The sequence below is a fragment of the Heptranchias perlo genome, unplaced genomic scaffold (assembly GCF_035084215.1).
Source record: "Heptranchias perlo isolate sHepPer1 unplaced genomic scaffold, sHepPer1.hap1 HAP1_SCAFFOLD_220, whole genome shotgun sequence".
Taxonomy (NCBI): Eukaryota; Metazoa; Chordata; class Chondrichthyes; order Hexanchiformes; family Hexanchidae; genus Heptranchias; species Heptranchias perlo.
The window spans coordinates 349,895-372,818 of NW_027139234.1; the positions used below are offsets into that span (position 1 = coordinate 349,895).

Here is a 22,924-nt window from a genome sequence, read left to right on the forward strand (position 1 = left end):
TCCTCCATTGAAGCCTCCGCAAGCAAAATCAAACCATGCGACAAACACGCCCGAAATAGGGCGGGGGAGAGGTCCAGCACAGAGCGAGAGAGAGAAATCCCATCGGTACTGAGGGAGCGCCGCACTGTCGGAGGGTCGGTACTGAGGGAGCGCCGCACTGTCGGAGGGTCGGTACTGAGGGAGCGCCGCACTGTCGGAGGGTCAGTACTGAGGGAGCGCCGCACTGTCGGAGGGTCAGTACTGAGGGAGCGCCGCACTGTCGGAGGGTCAGTACTGAGGGAGAGCCGCACTGTCGGAGGGTCAGTACTGAGGGAGCGCCGCACTGTCGGAGGGTCAGTACTGAGGAAGCGCCGCACTGTCGGAGGGTCGGTACTGAGGGAGCGCCGCACTGTCGGAGGGTCGGTACTGAGGGAGCGCCGCACTGTCGGAGGGTCGGTACTGAGGGAGCGCCGCACTGTCGGAGGGTCAGTACTGAGGGAGCGCCGCACTGTCGGAGGGTCGGTACTGAGGGAGCGCCGCACTGTCGGAGGGTCAGTACTGAGGGAGCGCCGCACTGTCGGAGGGTCATCACTGAGGCCACGTCTGCCCCTCTCGGGTGGGTGTAAAAGATCCCACGGCCCACTATTGGAAGAAGAGCAGTGGGGGAGTTCTCCCCGGGGTCCTGGGCCCCGATATTTATCCCTCGACCGAACATCACCAAAAAAAAACACAGACGATCTGGGTCATTTATCACATCGCAGTTTGTGGGATCTTGCTGTGCGCAGATTGGCTGCCCCGTTTCCCTGCAATATAACAGTAGCCAGACTTCGATGAAAAGCACTCCCTCGGCTGTAAAACGCTTTGGGATCTCTCGAGGTTGTGCCGGGCGCTGGACGAACGCGACTCCCTCGTTCCCGAGGAACGAGTCGAGTTTTTATTTGTGGCCCGGGGCGGTGGGCGGGGCGTCGGGGGGGTGGCCTCAACAGGAAAGAGGGCCTCGGGACAGCTTGTTTCCTTCTTTCGTTTCTCAAATGATCTCTGTCGAGAGGGGAATCGGAGAAGGGGAAAGATCTGCAGAGGCTTTCGCGGGGGCTGGGGAGCTGTGTCGGAAGAGACAGCCCGGGCAGGACGGGCAGAAGGGCCTCCGGCCGAGCTGCAGCTCCGAGGATGACTCATGCCACTTCCTGCACCCGACTCAGAGAAAAGGGGGGTTTGCAAAGCGGCATCTGCCTTTGGTGCTGACTTAAGCAAAGGAAACCAGAAGAAAAGGCTTTGTGTGTCTGTCCTTCGGAGACTCGGTCTTTTTCTGTTGCAACTCTCTGACGTCTGCTCGTCTCTCGAGCGAGCGACCGCAATCTCTCTCTCTCTCTGTCTCTCTCTCTCTCTCCCTCCTCCTCTCTCTCTCGCTCTCTCTATCTCTCGCTTTCTCGCTGTCCACGACTCGGGAACACGCCAGGTCCCAACATTAACCACCGCCGTCTGAGGGGACCCCTCCCTCCCTTGCTCTCTCCCCACTCCCCGCCGAGTTTCAGCCCTCCCCTCCGCCAAAAAACGGACGGACTCGCCTTCGGATGGAGCCCCTGCCGCTGATTCTGATGGCAATCCTCATGCAGACTGACGCAGGTAACGGGCCGGGCTTTTGTCGGGTGGGTCGGGGGGGCGCGAGGGGAGGGAGAGCCGTTAGTCTGTCGTGTGGGAGAGGTGGGGGAGGAAGAGAGGAGGGAGGAGCGGGAAGCCACACTTTGACTTGTCGAAATCATGGACGGTTCGCAATCCATTAACCGGTGGTTAATAATTAAACGTTGAACAGACTGGGGCTTTTCTCTAGAAAAGAGAAGACTGAGGGGTGACCTGATCGAGGTCTTTAAGATTATGAAAGGGTTCGATAGGGTAGACGTAGAGAAGATGTTTCTACTTGTGGGGGAGACCAGAACTCGGGGGCCATAAATATAAGATCGTCACTAATAAATAGAATTAGATCGAATTTACAGCACGGAAACAGGCCACTCGGCCCGACTGTGGTCTATCCCGGTGTTCCTGCTCCTCCCTCCCTACTCCATCTCACCCTCTCACCATCTCCTTCTATCCCTTTCTCCCTCATGTGTTTATCGAGCTTCCCCTTAAATCCATCTCCACTATTCCCCTCAACTACTCCTTGTGGGAGCGAGTTCCACATTCCCACCGCTCTCTGGGGAAAGAAGTTTCTCCTGAATTCCCCGATTGGATTTATTGGTGATGATCTTATATTTATGGCCCCCCCGGTTCTGGTCTCCCCCCACAAGTAGAAACATCTTCTCTACGTCTACCCTATCGAACCCTTTCATAATCTTAAAGACCTCGATCAGGTCACCCCTCAGTCTTCTCTTTTCCAGAGAAAAGAGCCCCAGCCTGTTCAGTCTTTCCTGATAGTTATAAACCTCTCAGTTCTGGGATCATCCTTGTAAATCTTTTTTGGACCGTCTCCAGTGCCTCTATATCCTTTTTATAATATGGAGACCAGAACTGTGCACAGTGCTCCCAGTGTGATATGGAGACCAGAACTGTACACAGTGCTCCCAGTGTGATATGGAGACCAGAACTGTACACAGTGCTCCAAGTGTGATATGGAGACCAGAACTGTGCACAGTGCTCCCAGTGTGATATGGAGACCAGAACTGTGCACAGTGCTCCCAGTGTGATATGGAGACCAGAACTGTACACAGTGCTCCCAGTGTGATATGGAGACCAGAACTGTGCACAGTGCTCCCAGTGTGATATGGAGACCAGAACTGTGCACAGTGCTCCCAGTGTGATATGGAGACCAGAACTGTGCACAGTGCTCCCAGTGTGATATGGAGACCAGAACTGTGCTCAGTGCTCCAAGTGTGATATAGAGACCAGAACTGTGCACAGTGCTCCCAGTGTGATATGGAGACCAGAACTGTGCACAGTGCTCCCAGTGTGATATGGAGACCAGAACTGTGCTCAGTGCTCCAAGTGTGATATGGAGACCAGAACTGTGCACAGTGCTCCCAGTGTGATATGGAGACCAGAACTGTGCACAGTGCTCCCAGTGTGATATGGAGACTAGAACTGTGCACAGTGCTCCCAGTGTGATATGGAGACCAGAACTGTGCTCAGTGCTCCAAGTGTGATATGGAGACCAGAACTGTACACAGTGCTCCCAGTGTGATATGGAGACCAGAACTGTGCACAGTGCTCCCAGTGTGATATGGAGACCAGAACTGTGCACAGTGCTCCAAGTGTGATATGGAGACCAGAACTGTGCACAGTGCTCCAAGTATGATATGGAGACCAGAACTGTGCACAGTGCTCCCAGTGTGATATGGAGACCAGAACTGTGCACAGTGCTCCCAGTGTGATATGGAGACCAGAACTGTGCACAGTGCTCCCAGTGTGATATGGAGACCAGAACTGTGCACAGTGCTCCCAGTGTGATATGGAGACCAGAACTGTGCACAGTGCTCCCAGTGTGATATGGAGACCAGAACTGTGCACAGTGCTCCCAGTGTGATATGGAGACCAGAACTGTACACAGTGCTCCCAGTGTGATATGGAGACCAGAACTGTGCACAGTGCTCCCAGTGTGATATGGAGACCAGAACTGTGCACAGTGCTCCCAGTGTGATATGGAGACCAGAACTGTACACAGTGCTCCCAGTGTGATATGGAGACCAGAACTGTGCACAGTGCTCCCAGTGTGATATGGAGACCAGAACTGTGCTCAGTGCTCCAAGTGTGATATGGAGACCAGAACTGTACACAGTGCTCCCAGTGTGATATGGAGACCAGAACTGTGCACAGTGCTCCCAGTGTGATATGGAGACCAGAACTGTGCTCAGTGCTCCAAGTGTGATATGGAGACCAGAACTGTGCACAGTGCTCCCAGTGTGATATGGAGACCAGAACTGTGCACAGTGCTCCAAGTGTGATATGGAGACCAGAACTGTGCACAGTGCTCCAAGTGTGATATGGAGATCAGAACTGTGCACAGTGCTCCAAGTGTGATATGGAGACCAGAACTGTGCACAGTGCTCCAAGTGTGATATGGAGACCAGAACTGTGCACAGTGCTCCAAGTGTGATATGGAGACCAGAACTGTGCACAGTGCTCCAAGTGTGATATGGAGACCAGAACTGTGCACAGTGCTCCAAGTGTGATATGGAGACCAGAACTGTGCACAGTGCTCCCAGTGTGATATGGAGACCAGAACTGTGCACAGTGCTCCCAGTGTGATATGGAGACCAGAACTGTGCACAGTGCTCCCAGTGTGATATGGAGACCAGAACTGTGCACAGTGCTCCAAGTGTGATATGGAGACCAGAACTGTGCACAGTGCTCCAAGTGTGATATGGAGACCAGAACTGTGCACAGTGCTCCCAGTGTGATATGGAGACCAGAACTGTGCACAGTGCTCCCAGTGTGATAAGGAGACCAGAACTGTGCCCAGTGCTCCCAGTGTGATATGGAGACCAGAACTGTGCACGGTGCTCCCAGTGTGATATGGAGACCAGAACTGTGCTCAGTGCTCCCAGTGTGATACGGAGACCAGAACTGTACACAGTGCTCCCAGTGTGATATGGAGACCAGAACTGTACACAGTGCTCCCAGTGTGATATGGAGACCAGAACTGTGCACAGTGCTCCCAGTGTGATATGGAGACCAGAACTGTGCTCAGTGCTCCCAGTGTGATATGGAGACCAGAACTGTGCACAGTGCTCCCAGTGTGATATGGAGACCAGAACTGTGCACAGTGCTCCCAGTGTGATATGGAGACCAGAACTGTGCACAGTGCTCCCAGTGTGATATGGAGACCAGAACTGTGCACAGTGCTCCCAGTGTGATATGGAGACCAGAACTGTACACAGTGCTCCCAGTGTGATATGGAGACCAGAACTGTGCACAGTGCTCCAAGTGTGATATGGAGACCAGAACTGTACACAGTGCTCCCAGCGTGATATGGAGACCAGAACTGTACACAGTGCTCCCAGTGTGATATGGAGACCAGAACTGTACACAGTGCTCCCAGTGTGATATGGAGACCAGAACTGTGCACAGTGCTCCAAGTGTGATATGGAGACCAGAACTGTGCACAGTGCTCCAAGTGTGATATGGAGACCAGAACTGTGCCCAGTGCTCCCAGTGTGATATGGAGACCAGAACTGTGCACAGTGCTCCAAGTGTGATATGGAGACCAGAACTGTGCACAGTGCTCCAAGTGTGATATGGAGACCAGAACTGTGCCCAGTGCTCCCAGTGTGATATGGAGACCAGAACTGTGCACAGTGCTCCCAGTGTGATATGGAGACCAGAACTGTGCACAGTGCTCCCAGTGTGATATGGAGACCAGAACTGTGCACATTGCTCCCAGTGTGATATGGAGACCAGAACTGTGCACAGTGCTCCAAGTATGATATGGAGATCAGAACTGTGCACAGTGCTCCAAGTGTGATATGGAGACCAGACCTGTGCACAGTGCTCCAAGTGTGATATGGAGACCAGAACTGTGCACAGTGCTCCAAGTGTGATATGGAGACCAGAACTGTGCACAGTGCTCCAAGTGTGATATGGAGATCAGAACTGTGCACAGTGCTCCAAGTGTGATATGGAGACCAGAACTGTGCACAGTGCTCCAAGTGTGATATGGAGACCAGAACTGTGCCCAGTGCTCCCAGTGTGATATGGAGACCAGAACTGTGCACAGTGCTCCCAGTGTGATATGGAGACCAGAACTGTGCACAGTGCTCCAAGTGTGATATGGAGACCAGAACTGTGCACAGTGCTCCAAGTGTGATATGGAGACCAGAACTGTGCACAGTGCTCCCAGTGTGATATGGAGACCAGAACTGTGCACAGTGCTCCCAGTGTGATATGGAGACCAGAACTGTGCACAGTGCTCCCAGTGTGATATGGAGACTCGAACTGTGCACAGTGCTCCCAGTGTGATATGGAGACCAGAACTGTGCACAGTGCTCCCAGTGTGATATGGAGACCAGAACTGTGCACAGTGCTCCCAGTGTGATATGGAGACCAGAACTGTGCACAGTGCTCCAAGTGTGATATGGAGACCAGAACTGTGCACAGTGCTCCAAGTGTGATATGGAGACCAGACCTGTGCACAGTGCTCCCAGTGTGATATGGAGACCAGAACTGTGCACAGTGCTCCCAGTGTGATATGGAGACTAGAACTGTACACAGTGCTCCCAGTGTGATATGGAGACCAGAATTGTACACAGTGCTCCCAGTGTGATATGGAGACCAGAACTGTGCTCAGTGCTCCCAGTGTGATATGGAGACCAGAACTGTGCTCAGTGCTCCCAGTGTGATATGGAGACCAGAACTGTGCACAGTGCTCCAAGTGTGATATGGAGACCAGAACTGTGCACAGTGCTCCAAGTGTGATATGGAGACCAGAACCGTGCACAGTGCTCCCAGTGTGATATGGAGACCAGAACTGTGCACAGTGCTCCCAGTGTGATATGGAGACCAGAACTGTGCACAGTGCTCCAAGTGTGATATGGAGACCAGAACTGTGCACAGTGCTCCAAGTGTGATATGGAGACCAGAACTGTGCACAGTGCTCCAAGTGTGATATGGAGACCAGAACTGTGCACAGTGCTCCCAGTGTGATATGGAGACCAGAACTGTGCACAGTGCTCCCAGTGTGATATGGAGACCAGAACTGTGCACAGTGCTCCCAGTGTGATATGGAGACCAGAACTGTGCACAGTGCTCCCAGTGTGATATGGAGACCAGAACTGTGCACAGTGCTCCAAGTGTGATATGGAGACCAGAACTGTGCACAGTGCTCCCAGTGTGATATGGAGACCAGAACTGTGCACAGTGCTCCAAGTGTGATATGGAGACCAGAACTGTGCACAGTGCTCCCAGTGTGATATGGAGACCAGAACTGTACACAGTGCTCCCAGTGTGATATGGAGATCAGAACTGTGCACAGTGCTCCCAGTGTGGTATGGAGACCAGAACTGTGCACAGTGCTCCCAGTGTGATATGGAGATCAGAACTGTGCACAGTGCTCCCAGTGTGATATGGAGACCAGAACTGTGCACAGTGCTCCCAGTGTGATATGGAGACCAGAACTGTGCACAGTGCTCCAAGTGTGATATGGAGACCAGAACTGTGCACAGTGCTCCCAGTGTGATATGGAGACCAGAACTGTGCACAGTGCTCCCAGTGTGATATGGAGACCAGAACTGTACACAGTGCTCCCAGTGTGGTATGGAGACCAGAACTGTGCACAGTGCTCCAAGTGTGATATGGAGACCAGAACTGTGCACAGTGCTCCCAGTGTGATATGGAGACCAGAACTGTGCACAGTGCTCCAAGTGTGATATGGAGATCAGAACTGTGCACAGTGCTCCAAGTGTGATATGGAGACCAGAACTGTGAACAGTGCTCCCAGTGTGATATGGAGATCAGAACTGTGCACAGTGCTCCCAGTGTGATATGGAGACCAGAACTGTGCACAGTGCTCCCAGTGTGATATGGAGACCAGAACTGTGCACAGTGCTCCAAGTCTTGAATCAATGTGATGGTTGGGGAGGTGGGTGATTGGTGGGTGATGTGAGAGTGTCCCTCCTTCTCCCCTTCCCAGAGAGATGCAACACTTTTGGAGCCAAAATCAGACGCTAGAAGATAAAAGCAAATTATTTCTGCCCACGGAGACATCCTGTCACAGAGAGATCAGTTCCCACTTTGCCAATGACCCCTGTATCTACAAAACAGCCTTGCATTTATAAAGCACCTTTAACATGGTAAAAGATCCCAAGGGGCTTCACATGAGCGATTATCAGACAAAATTTAACACCGAGCCACATAAGGAGATATTAGGACAGGCGACCAAAAGCTCGGTCAAAGAGGGAGGTTTTAAGGAGCGTCTTAAAAGGAGGAGAGAGAGAGAGAGGCGGAGAGGTTCAGGGAGGGAATTCCAGAGCTCAGGGCCCCAGGCAGCTGAAGGCACGGCCGCCAATGGTGGAGCGATGGGAATCGGGGGGGATGGACAAGAGGGCGGAATTGGAGGAGGGCAGAGATCTCGGAGGGTTGCAGGAGGCGACAGAGGTAGGGAGGGGAGGAGGAGTTTTGAACACAAGGGTGAGAATTTTAAAATGGAGGTGTTGCCAATGCAAAGCCTGCAGTGTTCCCTCAAGTCACACAATGTCAATGACGTTTCAGTCAGCACAGTACAAACCGACAGACACAAATACTGAGCTCGCTCACTCCCAGGCACATTGATCTGACTCAGTCAGTAGACAGTGAGAGTAGCAACGCAGGTTAATAAGGCCAGAGAAATGGCAAATCGAGCCCTGGGGCTCATTTCTAGAGGGATAGAATTGAAAAGCAGAGAGGTTATGTTAAGCTTGTATAGAACCTTGGTTAGACCACACTGGGAGCACTGTGCACAGTTCTGGTCTCCGTATCACACTCGGAGCACTGTGCACAGTTCTGGTCTCCATATCACACTGGGAGCACTGTGCACAGTTCTGGTCTCCATATCACACTGGGAGCACTGTGCACAGTTCTGGTCTCCATATCACACTGGGAGCACTGTGCACAGTTCTGGTCTCCATATCACACTTGGAGCACTGTGCACAGTTCTGGTCTCCATATCACACTGGGAGCACTGTGCACAGTTCTGGTCTCCATATCACACTTGGAGCACTGTGCACAGTTCTGGTCTCCATATCACACTGGGAGCACTGTGCACAGTTCTGGTCTCCATATCACACTGGGAGCACTGTGCACAGTTCTGGTCTCCATATCACACTGGGAGCACTGTGCACAGTTCTGGTCTCCATATCACACTGGGAGCACTGTGCACAGTTCTGGTCTCCATATCACACTGGGAGCACTGTGTACAGTTCTGGTCTCCATATCACACTGGGAGCACTGTGCACAGTTCTGGTCTCCATATCACACTTGGAGCACTGTGCACAGTTCTGGTCTCCATATCACACTGGGAGCACTGTGCACAGTTCTGGTCTCCATATCACACTGGGAGCACTGTGCACAGTTCTGGTCTCCATATCACACTGGGAGCACTGTGCACAGTTCTGGTCTCCATATCACACTGGGAGCACTGTGTACAGTTCTGGTCTCCATATCACACTGGGAGCACTGTGCACAGTTCTGGTCTCCATATCACACTTGGAGCACTGTGCACAGTTCTGGTCTCCATATCACACTGGGAGCACTGTGCACAGTTCTGGTCTCCATATCACACTGGGAGCACTGTGCACAGTTCAGGTCTCCATATCACACTGGGAGCACTGTGCACAGTTCTGGTCTCCATATCACACTGGGAGCACTGTGCACAGTTCTGGTCTCCATATCACACTGGGAGCACTGTGCACAGTTCTGGTCTCCATATCACACTTGGAGCACTGTGCACAGTTCTGGTCTCCATATCACACTGGGAGCACTGTGTACAGTTCTGGTCTCCATATCACACTGGGAGCACTGTGCACAGTTCTGGTCTCCATATCACACTGGGAGCACTGTGCACAGTTCTGGTCTCCATATCACACTGGGAGCACTGTGCACAGTTCTGGTCTCCATATCACACTGGGAGCACTGTGCACAGTTCTGGTCTCCATATCACACTGGGAGCACTGTGCACAGTTCTGGTCTCCATATCACACTTGGAGCACTGTGCACAGTTCTGGTCTCCATATCACACTGGGAGCACTGTGCACAGTTCTGGTCTCCATATCACACTGGGAGCACTGTGCACAGTTCTGGTCTCCATATCACACTTGGAGCACTGTGCACAGTTCTGGTCTCCATATCACACTGGGAGCACTGTGCACAGTTCTGGTCTCCATATCACACTTGGAGCACTGTGCACAGTTCTGGTCTCCATATCACACTTGGAGCACTGTGCACAGTTCTGGTCTCCATATCACACTGGGAGCACTGTGCACAATTCTGGTCTCCATATTATAAAAAGGACATAGAGGCACTGGAGAAGGTGCAAAAAAGATTTGCTGGGATGATACCAGAACTGAGAGGTTTATAACTATCAGGAAAGACTGAACAGGCTGGGGCTCTTTTCTCTAGAAAAGAGAAGACTGAGGGGTGACCTGATCGAGGTCTTTAAGATTATGAAAGGGTTCGATAGGGTAGACGTAGAGATGATGTTTCCCCTTGTGGGGGAGACCAGAACCAGGGGGCCATAAATATAAGATCGTCACCAATAAATCCAACAGAGATAGATTTAAGGGGAAGCTCGATAAACACATGAGGGAGAGAGGAATAGAAGGAGATGGTGATAGGGTGAGATGGAGTAGGGAGTGAGGAGGCTCGTGTGGAGCAGGAACACTGGGATAGACCACAGTCGGGCCGAACGGCCTGTTTCTGTGCTGTAAATTCGACATAACTCTCCGTAACTCCCCTCTCCCCTGCTCAACCCCAAAATGTTGTTTTCTGGTTTTTAAAAGAAAGATGCAGTGCTTTCTCATTGACGCGGAGACTGGATAATTTGGGCTGAAATTATTTTGCCGCCATTCAAAACCCTCCCCACTTCAATCCTTTAAATTCTCTTTCAAAATCAATCGAAATAATTCGGGGAAATTCGTATTTTTCAGATCTAACCTTTGCTGTCAAATTTTGGACCTGCCCAATGTCAGAATTGTACATGTATATATTGACATGGGATTACAATAGTCTCTGTCAAGGACTCTCCATTTATATATTGACGTTAATGTTGGCAATGCATTGTATCTCATTGTGGAGTTTGATATTTATCTGTGTCTGTCCCTGTTTGTATATCTCTGTGTGTATAATTGCACAGTTATACGTTTGTGTGTCCTTAGACACAGCAGTGTACAGAATTGTACATTTATATCATTTGTATATTGGTGTGTGGATATATTTATAAACAATTATAGATTTGTGCGTTGGTAAATTTTTTCGCTCGCTCATTTTTTATATATTGCTGTATATAATTAAACGTTTATATATTTGTGTATTTATATAGAGCTGTATATAGAGTTGTACGTTTATTTTTATATATATGTGTATATCCTGCTGCGCATATAATTATACATGTGCTCTCTTTGTATATTTCAGTGAATATAATTGTCTGTTTATATATTAGTACGTGTGTGTTTATACATTGCTCTGTGTATGATCTATGTTTAGATAGCGTACAAATGTGTGTTTATATTTTACCGTACAGAAACTAAACGTTTATAGATTACGGGGAGTTTGATTGTATGTTTATATGTTTGTTTGTGCACATATTGGTGAATATATAACTGTAGATTTATATATTTGTGTGTTTTTATATTGGTGTATATAAAATTATACATTTATATATTTACTGTGTGTGTGTTTATATATTGTATATAATTGTACATTTATATATTTACTGTGTGTGTGTTTATATATTGTATATAATTGTACATTTATATATTTACTGTGTGTGTGTTTGTATATTGTATATAATTGTACATTTATATATTTATGGTGTGTGTTTATACATTGTATATAATTGTACATTTATATATTTACTGTGTGTGTTTATATATTGTATATAATTGTACATTTATATATTTACAGTGTGTGTGTTTATATATTGTATATAATTGTACATTTATATATTTGCTGTGTGTTTTTATATATTGTGTATAATTGTACATTTATATATTTACTGTGTGTGTTTATATATTGTATATAATTGTACATTTATATATTTACTGTGTGTGTGTTTATATATTGTATATAATTGTACATTTATATATTTACTGTGTGTTTTTATATATTGTATATAATTGTACATTTATATATTTACAGTGTGTGTTTATATATTGTATATAATTGTACATTTATATATTTACTGTGTGTGTTTATATATTGTGTATAATTGTACATTTATATATTTACTGTGTGTTTTTATATATTGTATATAATTGTACATTTATATATTTACAGTGTGTGTTTATATATTGTATATAATTGTACATTTATATATTTACAGTGTGTGTTTATATATTGTATATAATTGTACATTTATATATTTACTGTGTGTTTTTATATATTGTATATAATTGTACATTTATATATTTACTGTGTGTGTTTATATATTGTATATAATTGTACATTTATATATTTACAGTGTGTGTTTATATATTGTATATAATTGTACATTTATATATTTACTGTGTGTGTTTTTATATATTGTATATAATTGTCCATTTATATATTTACAGTGTGTGTTTATATATTGTATATAATTGTACATTTATATATTTACTGTGTGTTTTTATATATTGTATATAATTGTACATTTATATATTTACTGTGTGTTTTTATATATTGTATATAATTGTACATTTATATATTTACTGTGTGTTTTTATATATTGTGTATAATTGTACATTTATATATTTACTGTGTGTTTTTATATATTGTATATAATTGTACATTTATATATTTACAGTGTGTGTTTATATATTGTATATAATTGTACATTTATATATTTACTGTGTGTGTTTATATATTGTATATAATTGTACATTTATATATTTACTGTGTGTGTGTTTATATATTGTATATAATTGTACATTTATATATTTACTGTGTGTGTGTTTTTATATTGTATATAATTGTACATTTATATATTTACTGTGTGTGTGTTTATACATTGTATATAATTGTACATTTATATATTTACTGTGTGTGTGTTTATATATTGTATATAATTGTACATTTATATATTTACTGTGTGTGTGTTTATATATTGTATATAATTGTACATTTATATATTTACTGTGTGTGTTTATATATTGTATATAATTGTACATTTATATATTTACTGTGTGTGTTTATATATTGTATATAATTGTACATTTATATATTTACTGTGTGTGTGTTTATATATTGTATATAATTGTACATTTATATATTTACTGTGTGTGTGTTTATGTAACGTGTATATAATTGTACATTTATATATTTACTGTGTGTGTGTTTATGTAACGTGTATATAATTGTACATTTATATATTTACTGTGTGTGTTTATATATTGTATATAATTGTACATTTATATATTTACTGTGTGTGAGTTTATGTAACGTGTATATAATTGTACATTTATATATTTACTGTGTGTGTGTTTATGTAACGTGTATATAATTGTACATTTATATATTTACTGTGTGTGTGTTTATGTAACGTGTATATAATTGTACATTTATATATTTACTGTGTGTGTGTTTATGTAACGTGTATATAATTGTACATATGTTTATGTCTTGTTTGTCTCTAATATATGTTTATATTTTGGTTTGAATGACTTTGCATTTTATCGATATTATTATATGCCTGCAGAATTATGCTTTTACAGATTTGTTTGTGAATTTACGAGTATCTATATTTATTAATTTATTTATGTGTACATGCAAGGAACATATAAACGCAAAAAATTATACAAATACCCAACAATATTTGCACACGTCACAGAAATTTATAACAATATTTTATACGTGTATATATATATATAGAGAGAGAGAGAGTCAGAGAGAGATAGCGGGAGGAGTTTTAAAAGTTAGACGACAGGAAAGATTCGAAGAAACTATTTCCTCTGCTGGGGGAGTCAAGAATAAGGGGACGTAAATTATTTCGTCGTCCGGGGACACTTTCTCACGCAAAAATCTGGAACTCTCTCCCCCAAAAGGCAGTGGGTCAGTTCGCTCTTTCGAAGACTGAGATCACTAATTTTTCTTGTTGGGTCACTGGATCAAGGGGTGCAGAGCGAAGACGGGTAATTGGAGCTGGGGACAAATGTCAGAGCAGGCTGGAGGGGCTGAATGGCCTCCTCCTGTCCCTATTTATCCGACCAGAGAGATGGATATGGATGTGGAATTGGCAGTATGATTGTGCATTTATATAAACACTGGTGTTTATATACCGAAGCAGGCAAAAATAGTTTGTTTTCCATGTATCTTTATAAATATATAAATGCGGAACCATGACCGAAACCTCTGTAAATCCACAGATATATCGATAGACAAGTGCCCGTTATTTTGTAACCAGATGTTTAACACTCCCATCGAGGCGATATGCACTCCACATCTGTTTTATCAATGAGGCTGAGTTAGTTCTTGTACGTGTGGTGTGACGAGATGATTGCATGTTTACAGAATCTTTCACCACCTCAGGAAGTCCCAAAGCTTTTCACAGCTAATTAAGTACTTTTGAAGTGTAGTCGCTCTTGTAATGTGCGAAACGGGGCAGCCAATCTGCGCACAGCAAGATCCCACAAACAGCAATGTGATAAATGACCCAGATCGTCTGTTTTTTTTTAGTGATGTTTGGTCGAGGGATAAATATCGGGGCCCAGGACCCCGGGGAGAACTCCCCCCTGCTCTTCTTCCAATAGTGGGCCGTGGGATCTTTTACATCCACCCGAGAGGGGCAGACGGGGCCCTCGGTTTAACGTCTCATCCCGAAAGACGGCACCTCCGACAGTGCGGCGCTCCCTCAGTACTGGCCCTCCGACAGTGCGGCGCTCCCTCAGTACCGACCCTCCGACAGTGCGGCGCTCCCTCAATACCGACCCTCCGACAGTGCGGCGCTCCCTCAGTACCGACCCTCCGACAGTGCGGCGCTCCCTCAATACCGACCCTCCGACAGTGCGGCGCTCCCTCAGTACCGACCCTCCGACAGTGCGGCGCTCCCTCAGTACTGACCCTCCGACAGTGCGGCGCTCCCTCAGTACCGACCCTCCGACAGTGCAGCGCTCCCTCAATACCGACCCTCCGACAGTGCGGCGCTCCCTCAGTACCGACCCTCCGACAGTGCAGCGCTCCCTCAGTACTGACCCTCCGACAGTGCGGCGCTCCCTCAGACAACACTTGGAGCACTGTGCACAGTTCTGGTCTCCATATCATACTGGGAGCACTGTGCACAGTTCTGGTCTCCATATCACACTGGGAGCACTGTGCACAGTTCTGGTCTCCATATCACACTGGGAGCACTGTGCACAGTTCTAGTCTCCATATCACACTGGGAGCACTGTGCACAGTTCTGGTCTCCATATCATACTGGGAGCACTGTGCACAGTTCTGGTCTCCATATCACACTGGGAGCACTGTGCACAGTTCTGGTCTCCATATCACACTGGGAGCACTGTGCACAGTTCTGGTCTCCATATCACACTGGGAGCACTGTGCACAGTTCTGGTCTCCATATCACACTTGGAGCACTGTGCACAGTTCTGGTCTCCATATCACACTTGGAGCACTGTGCACAGTTCTGGTCTCCATATCACACTTGGAGCACTGTGCACAGTTCTGGTCTCCATATCACACTGGGAGCAGTGTACAGTTCTGGTCTCCATATCACACTGGGAGCACTGTGTACAGTTCTGGTCTCCATATCACACTGGGAGCACTGTGCACAGTTCTGGTCTCCATATCACACTGGGAGTACTGTGTACAGTTCTGGTCTCCATATCACACTTGGAGCACTGTGCACAGTTCTGGTCTCCATATCACACAGGGAGCAGTGTACAGTTCTGGTCTCCATATCACACTGGGAGCACTGTGTACAGTTCTGGTCTCCATATCACACTTGGAGCACTGTGCACAGTTCTGGTCTCCATATCACACTTGGAGCACTGTGCACAGTTCTGGTCTCCATATCACACTGGGAGCACTGTGCACAGTTCTGGTCTCCATATCACACTGGGAGCACTGTGCACAGTTCTGGTCTCCATATCACACTGGGAGCACTGTGCACAGTTCTGGTCTCCATATCACACTGGGAGCACTGTGCACAGTTCTGGTCTCCATATCACACTGGGAGCACTGTGCACAGTTCTGGTCTCCATATCACACTGGGAGCACTGTGCACAGTTCTGGTCTCCATATCACACTGGGAGCACTGTGCACAGTTCTGGTCTCCATATCACACTGGGAGCACTGTGCACAGTTCTGGTCTCCATATCACACTGGGAGCACTGTGCACAGTTCTGGTCTCCATATCACACTGGGAGCACTGTGCACAGTTCTGGTCTCCATATCACACTGGGAGCACTGTGTACAGTTCTGGTCTCCATATCACACTTGGAGCACTGTGCACAGTTCTGGTCTCCATATCACACTGGGAACACTGCACAGTTCTGGTCTCCATATCACACTGGGAGCACTGTGCACAGTTCTGGTCTCCATATCACACTGGGAGCACTGTGCACAGTTCTGGTCTCCATATCACACTGGGAGCACTGTGCACAGTTCTGGTCTCCATATCACACTGGGAGCACTGTGCACAGTTCTGGTCTCCATATCACACTTGGAGCACTGTGCACAGTTCTGGTCTCCATATCACACTGGGAGCACTGTGCACAGTTCTGGTCTCCATATCACACTTGGAGCACTGTGCACAGTTCTGGTCTCCATATCACACTGGGAGCACTGAGCACAGTTCTGGTCTCCATATCACACTTGGAGCACTGTGCACAGTTCTGGTCTCCATATCACACTTGGAGCACTGTGCACAGTTCTGGTCTCCATATCACACTGGGAGCACTGTGCACAGTTCTGGTCTCCATATCACACTGGGAGCACTGTGCACAGTTCTGGTCTCCATATCACACTTGGAGCACTGTGCACAGTTCTGGTCTCCATATCACACTTGGAGCACTGTGCACAGTTCTGGTCTCCATATCACACTTGGAGCACTGTGCACAGTTCTGGTCTCCATATCACACTGGGAGCACTGTGCACAGTTCTGGTCTCCATATCACACTGGGAGCACTGTGTACAGTTCTGGTCTCCATATCACACTGGGAGCACTGTGTACAGTTCTGGTCTCCATATCACACTGGGAGCACTGTGCACAGTTCTGGTCTCCATATCACACTGGGAGCACTGTGCACAGTTCTGGTCTCCATATCACACTGGGAGCACTGTGCACAGTTCTGGTCTCCATATCACACTGGGAGCACTGTGTACAGTTCTGGTCTCCATACCACACTGGGAGCACTGTGCACAGTTCTGGTCTCCATATCACACTGGGAGCACTGTGCACAGTTCTGGTCTCCATATCACACTGGGAGCACTGTGTACAGTTCTGGTCTCCATATCACACTGGGAGCACTGTGCACAGTTCTGGTCTCCATATCACACTGGGAGCACTGTGCACAGTTCTGGTCTCCATATCACACTGGGAGCACTGTGCACAGTTCTGGTCTCCATATCACACTGGGAGCACTGTGCACAGTTCTGGTCTCCATATCATACTGGGAGCACTGTGCACAGTTCTGGTCTCCATATCACACTGGGAGCACTGTGCACAGTTCTGGTCTCCATATCACACTGGGAGCACTGTGCACAGTTCTAGTCTCCATATCACACTGGGAGCACTGTGCACAGTTCTGGTCTCCATATCATACTGGGAGCACTGTGCACAGTTCTGGTCTCCATATCACACTGGGAGCACTGTGCACAGTTCTGGTCTCCATATCACACTGGGAGCACTGTGCACAGTTCTGGTCTCCATATCACACTGGGAGCACTGTGCACAGTTCTGGTCTCCATATCACACTGGGAGCACTGTGCACAGTTCTGGTCTCCATATCACACTTGGAGCACTGTGCACAGTTCTGGTCTCCATATCGCACTTGGAGCACTGTGCACAGTTCTGGTCTCCATATCACACTTTGAGCACTGTGCACAGTTCTGGTCTCCATATCACACTGGGAGCAGTGTACAGTTCTGGTCTCCATATCACACTGGGAGCACTGTGTACAGTTCTGGTCTCCATATCACACTGGGAGCACTGTGCACAGTTCTGGTCTCCATATCACACTTGGAGCACTGTGTACAGTTCTGGTCTCCATATCACACTTGGAGCACTGTGCACAGTTCTGGTCTCCATATCACACAGGGAGCAGTGTACAGTTCTGGTCTCCATATCACACTGGGAGCACTGTGTACAGTTCTGGTCTCCATATCACACTTGGAGCACTGTGCACAGTTCTGGTCTCCATATCACACTTGGAGCACTGTGCACAGTTCTGGTCTCCATATCACACTGGGAGCACTGTGCACAGTTCTGGTCTCCATATCACACTGGGAGCACTGTGCACAGTTCTGGTCTCCATATCACACTGGGAGCACTGTGCACAGTTCTGGTCTCCATATCACACTGGGAGCACTGTGCACAGTTCTGGTCTCCATATCACACTGGGAGCACTGTGCACAGTTCTGGTCTCCATATCACACTGGGAGCACTGTGCACAGTTCTGGTCTCCATATCACACTGGGAGCACTGTGCACAGTTCTGGTCTCCATATCACACTGGGAGCACTGTGCACAGTTCTGGTCTCCATATCACACTGGGAGCACTGTGCACAGTTCTGGTCTCCATATCACACTGGGAGCACTGTGCACAGTTCTGGTCTCCATATCACACTGGGAGCACTGTGTACAGTTCTGGTCTCCATATCACACTTGGAGCACTGTGCACAGTTCTGGTCTCCATATCACACTGGGAACACTGCACAGTTCTGGTCTCCATATCACACTGGGAGCACTGTGCACAGTTCTGGTCTCCATATCACACTGGGAGCACTGTGCACAGTTCTGGTCTCCATATCACACTGGGAGCACTGTGCACAGTTCTGGTCTCCATATCACACTGGGAGCACTGTGCACAGTTCTGGTCTCCATATCACACTTGGAGCACTGTGCACAGTTCTGGTCTCCATATCACACTTGGAGCACTGTGCACAGTTCTGGTCTCCATATCACACTGGGAGCACTGAGCACAGTTCTGGTCTCCATATCACACTTGGAGCACTGTGCACAGTTCTGGTCTCCATATCACACTTGGAGCACTGTGCACAGTTCTGGTCTCCATATCACACTGGGAGCACTGTGCACAGTTCTGGTCTCCATATCACACTGGGAGCACTGTGCACAGTTCTGGTCTCCATATCACACTTGGAGCACTGTGCACAGTTCTGGTCTCCATATCACACTTGGAGCACTGTGCACAGTTCTGGTCTCCATATCACACTTGGAGCACTGTGTACAGTTCTGGTCTCCATATCACACTGGGAGCACTGTGCACAGTTCTGGTCTCCATATCACACTGGGAGCACTGTGTACAGTTCTGGTCTCCATATCACACTGGGAGCACTGTGTACAGTTCTGGTCTCCATATCACACTGGGAGCACTGTGCACAGTTCTGGTCTCCATATCACACTGGGAGCACTGTGCACAGTTCTGGTCTCCATATCACACTGGGAGCACTGTGCACAGTTCTGGTCTCCATATCACACTGGGAGCACTGTGTACAGTTCTGGTCTCCATACCACACTGGGAGCACTGTGCACAGTTCTGGTCTCCATATCACACTGGGAGCACTGTGCACAGTTCTGGTCTCCATATCACACTGGGAGCACTGTGCACAGTTCTGGTCTCCATATCACACTGGGAGCAGTGTACAGTTCTGGTCTCCATATCACACTGGGAGCACTGTGCACAGTTCTGGTCTCCATATCACACTGGGAGCACTGTGCACAGTTCTGGTCTCCATATCATACTGGGAGCACTGAGCACAGTTCTAGTCTCCATATCACACTGGGAGCACTGTGCACAGTTCTGGTCTCCATATTATAAAAAGGATATAGAGGCACTGGAGAAGGTCCAAAAAAGATTTACTAGGATGATACCAGAACTGAGAGGTTTATAACTATCAGGAAAGACTGAACAGGCTGGGACTCTTTTCTCTAGAAAAGAGAAGACTGAGGGGTGACCTGATCGAGGTCTTTAAGATTATGAAAGGGTTCGATAGGGTAGACGTAGAGAAGATGTTTCTACTTGTGGGGGAGACCAGAACTAGGGGGCCATCAATATAAGATCGTCACTAATAAATCCAATCGGGGAATTCAGGAGAAACTTCTTTCCCCAGAGAGCGGTGGGAATGTGGAACTCACTCCCACAAGGAGTAGTTGAGGTGAATAGTGGAGATGGATTTAAGGGGAAGCTGGATAAACACATGAGGGTGAGAGGAATAGAAGGAGATGGTGATAGGGTGAGATGGAGTAGGGGAGGGAGGAGCAGGAACACCGGGATAGACCACAGTCGGGCCGAGTGGCCTGTTTCTCTGCTGTAGACGCCATGTAAACCCGATGTAATGAACCCCGAATTTTCAGGCATGCCTTTGCACTTTGGATTTCCAGGCAGCCAACCTCGAGAATCTTATTTCTGCCCCTTCTCTGATTCAGACTCTCTCCGCGCTATCTTATTTTGGTGAATTAGTCGACAGGAAACAGAGAAGTCTGGCAAGGTAACCTCTCAAGGCTGAGCCTTCTCTCCCTATCTCTCTTGACATCTCCTTCCGTCTCGTTCAGTCTCATCTTCTATTCTGGTCTCTCTCGCCTCTGTCTCACGTCGCCAGTCACTCTGGGGATTATTTTTTTCTTTCGGTCGTTCTCTCTCGCCCTCCCTCGCCCTCTTGCTCCCGGTCCAGAGGCCGCGAAGGGGCGGCCGATATCTGGCGCTGACTGCGTGCGTGTTTGCGGCTCGGAGGGGAACCTGGAGATGACGGTGCCCCCATCGTATTTTAGCCCTCGTCCCCCTCATTGACTGGAACGTCGGGGGGCAGGGGGTGGCCATTCAGCCCCTCGAGCCTCTTCCTCCATTCAATGAGATACTAGCTCATCTGCCAACGACAGTTCCAATTGTACCAAAGTCCGTAGACAATTAAAAAGATCGTTCCTTCACACTCGGGCTCACACTCACACTGAAATCACTATTAAAGGAGTGTTCCTTCACACTCGGGCTCACACTCACACTGAAATCACTATTAAAGGAGCGTTCCTTCACACTCGGGCTCACACTCACACTGAAATCACTATTAAAGGAGCGTTCCTTCACACTCGGGCTCACACTCACACTGAAATCACTATTAAAGGAGTGTTCCTTCACACCAGGGCTCACACTCACACTGAAATCACTATTAAAGGAGTGTTCCTTCACACCCGGGCTCACACTCACACTGAAATCACTATTAAAGGAGTGTTCCTTCACACCAGGGCTCACACTCACACTGAAATCACTATTAAAGGAGCGTTCCTTCACACCCGGGCTCACACTCACACTGAAATCACTGCTCGATTGGACTTTTTGCAGTTCATTGGCTGTACTTTGGATGTGAGTTAACATTTAAAATACGAAACAGTTTAATGGCACCTCAATCCGATTTGCAGTGACGTCCAGCTGTGGGCCGAGATAGTACCATGTAGAGAGAAAGGGAGCGAGAGAGAGAAAGAGAGAGAGAGATGGAGAATGAGAGCGAGAGAGAGAGAGCGAGGGAGAGAGAAAGAGAGATGGTGAATGAGAGCGAGAGAGAGAGAGCGAGGGAGAGAGAAAGAGAGATGGTGAATGAGAGCGAGAGAGAGAGAGCGAGGGAGAGAGAAAGAGAGATGGTGAATGAGAGCGAGAGAGAGAAAGAGAGAGAGAGACAGAGAATGAGAGCGAGAGAGAGAGCGAGAGAGAGAGAAAGAGAGATGGAGAATGAGAGCGAGAGAGAGAAAGAGAGAGAGAGACAGAGAATGAGAGCGAGAGAGAGAGCGAGAGAGAGAGAAAGAGAGATGGAGAATGAGAGCGAGAGAGAGAAAGAGTGAGAGAGACAGAGAATGAGAGCGAGAGAGAGAGCGAGAGAGAGAGAAAGAGAGATGGAGAATGAGAGCGAGAGAGAGAAAGAGAGAGAGAGACAGAGAATGAGAGCGAGAGAGAGCGAGAGAGAGAGAAAGAGAGATGGAGAATGAGAGCGAGAGAGAGATGGAGAGAGAGAGAAAGAGAGATGGAGAATGAGAGCGAGAGAGAGAAAGAGAGATGGAGAATGAGAGCGAGAGAGAGCGAGAGAGAGAGAGAAAGAGAGATGGAGAATGAGAGCGAGAGAGAGCGAGAGAGAGAGAAAGAGAGATGGAGAATGAGAGCGAGAGAGAGATGGAGAGAGAGAGACAGAGAATGAGAGCGAGAGAGAGAAAGAGAGAGAGATGGAGAATGAGAGCGAGAGAGGGAGAGAGAGAAAGAGAGAGAGATGGAGAATGAGAGCGAGAGAGGGAGAGAGAGAAAGAGATAGAGATGGAGAATGAGAGAGAGGGAGAGAGAGAGAAAGAGAATGAGAATGACAGAGAGAGAGAGAAAGATACAGAGCGAGGGAGAGAGAGAGAGAAGAGAGAGTGACAGAGAGAGAAAGACAGAGAGAGAGAGGGACGGGGAGAGAGATTGAGAGAGAGAGAGAAAGGGAAGGGAGTGAGGGAGAGAGAGATGGAGAGAAGGGAGTGAGGGAGAGAGAGATGGAGAGAAGGGAGTGAGAGAGAGAAGGGAGTGAGGGAGAGAGAGATGGAGAGAAGGGAGTGAGAGAGAGAAGGGAGTGAGGGAGAGAGAGATGGAGAGAAGGGAGTGAGAGAGAGAAGGAAAGGAGGGAGAGAGAGATGGAGAGTTGGGAATGAGAGAGAGGAGAGGGAGAAAGAGAGAGAGGAAAGGGAGAGAGAGGGAGCAGAGAGAGAAAGAGGGACAGAGAGAGAGTGAGAGAGAGGGAGAGAGGGAGAGAAGGAAGTGAGTGAGAGAGAGAGATAAGAGAAGGGAGAGAGAAAGAGAAGAGGGAAAGAGAGAGAGGGAGCGAAAGGGGGTGAAGAGGGAGAGAGAGGGGAAGAGAGCAAGAATGAGAGAGAGAAAGAGAAAGAGGGAGAGATGGACAGGAGTGAGAGGGAGAAAGAGAGAGAGGGGGAGAGGGAAGGGAGTGAGAGAGAGAAAGGCAGCAAAGAGAGAGGGACAGAGAATGAGAGAGCGAGAGAGGGGGGAAGGGAATGAGAGAGGGGGATAAGTGAAGGGAGAGAGAGAGAGAATGAGAGGGAGAGAGGTAGGGGAGAGGGGAATGAGAGAGAGAGATAAGGGAAGGGA

The 22,924-nt window shown here is 47.8% G+C and overlaps 1 protein-coding gene across 5 annotated transcripts in view; it reads left to right on the forward strand.

Moving 5' to 3' along the window:
• Positions 1-1,039: 1,039 nt before the first annotated feature.
• Positions 1,040-22,924, forward strand: part of LOC137310117 (T-cell differentiation antigen CD6-like) — a 106,503-nt gene continuing 84,618 nt past the window's right edge. For all 5 annotated transcript variants that reach the window (XM_067978084.1, XM_067978086.1, XM_067978087.1 and 2 more), the window contains exon 1: positions 1,040-1,602. In XM_067978084.1, coding sequence (XP_067834185.1) covers positions 1,551-1,602 — 52 coding nt within the window. In that variant the 5' untranslated portion in view covers positions 1,040-1,550. The remainder of the gene's footprint in view (positions 1,603-22,924) is intronic.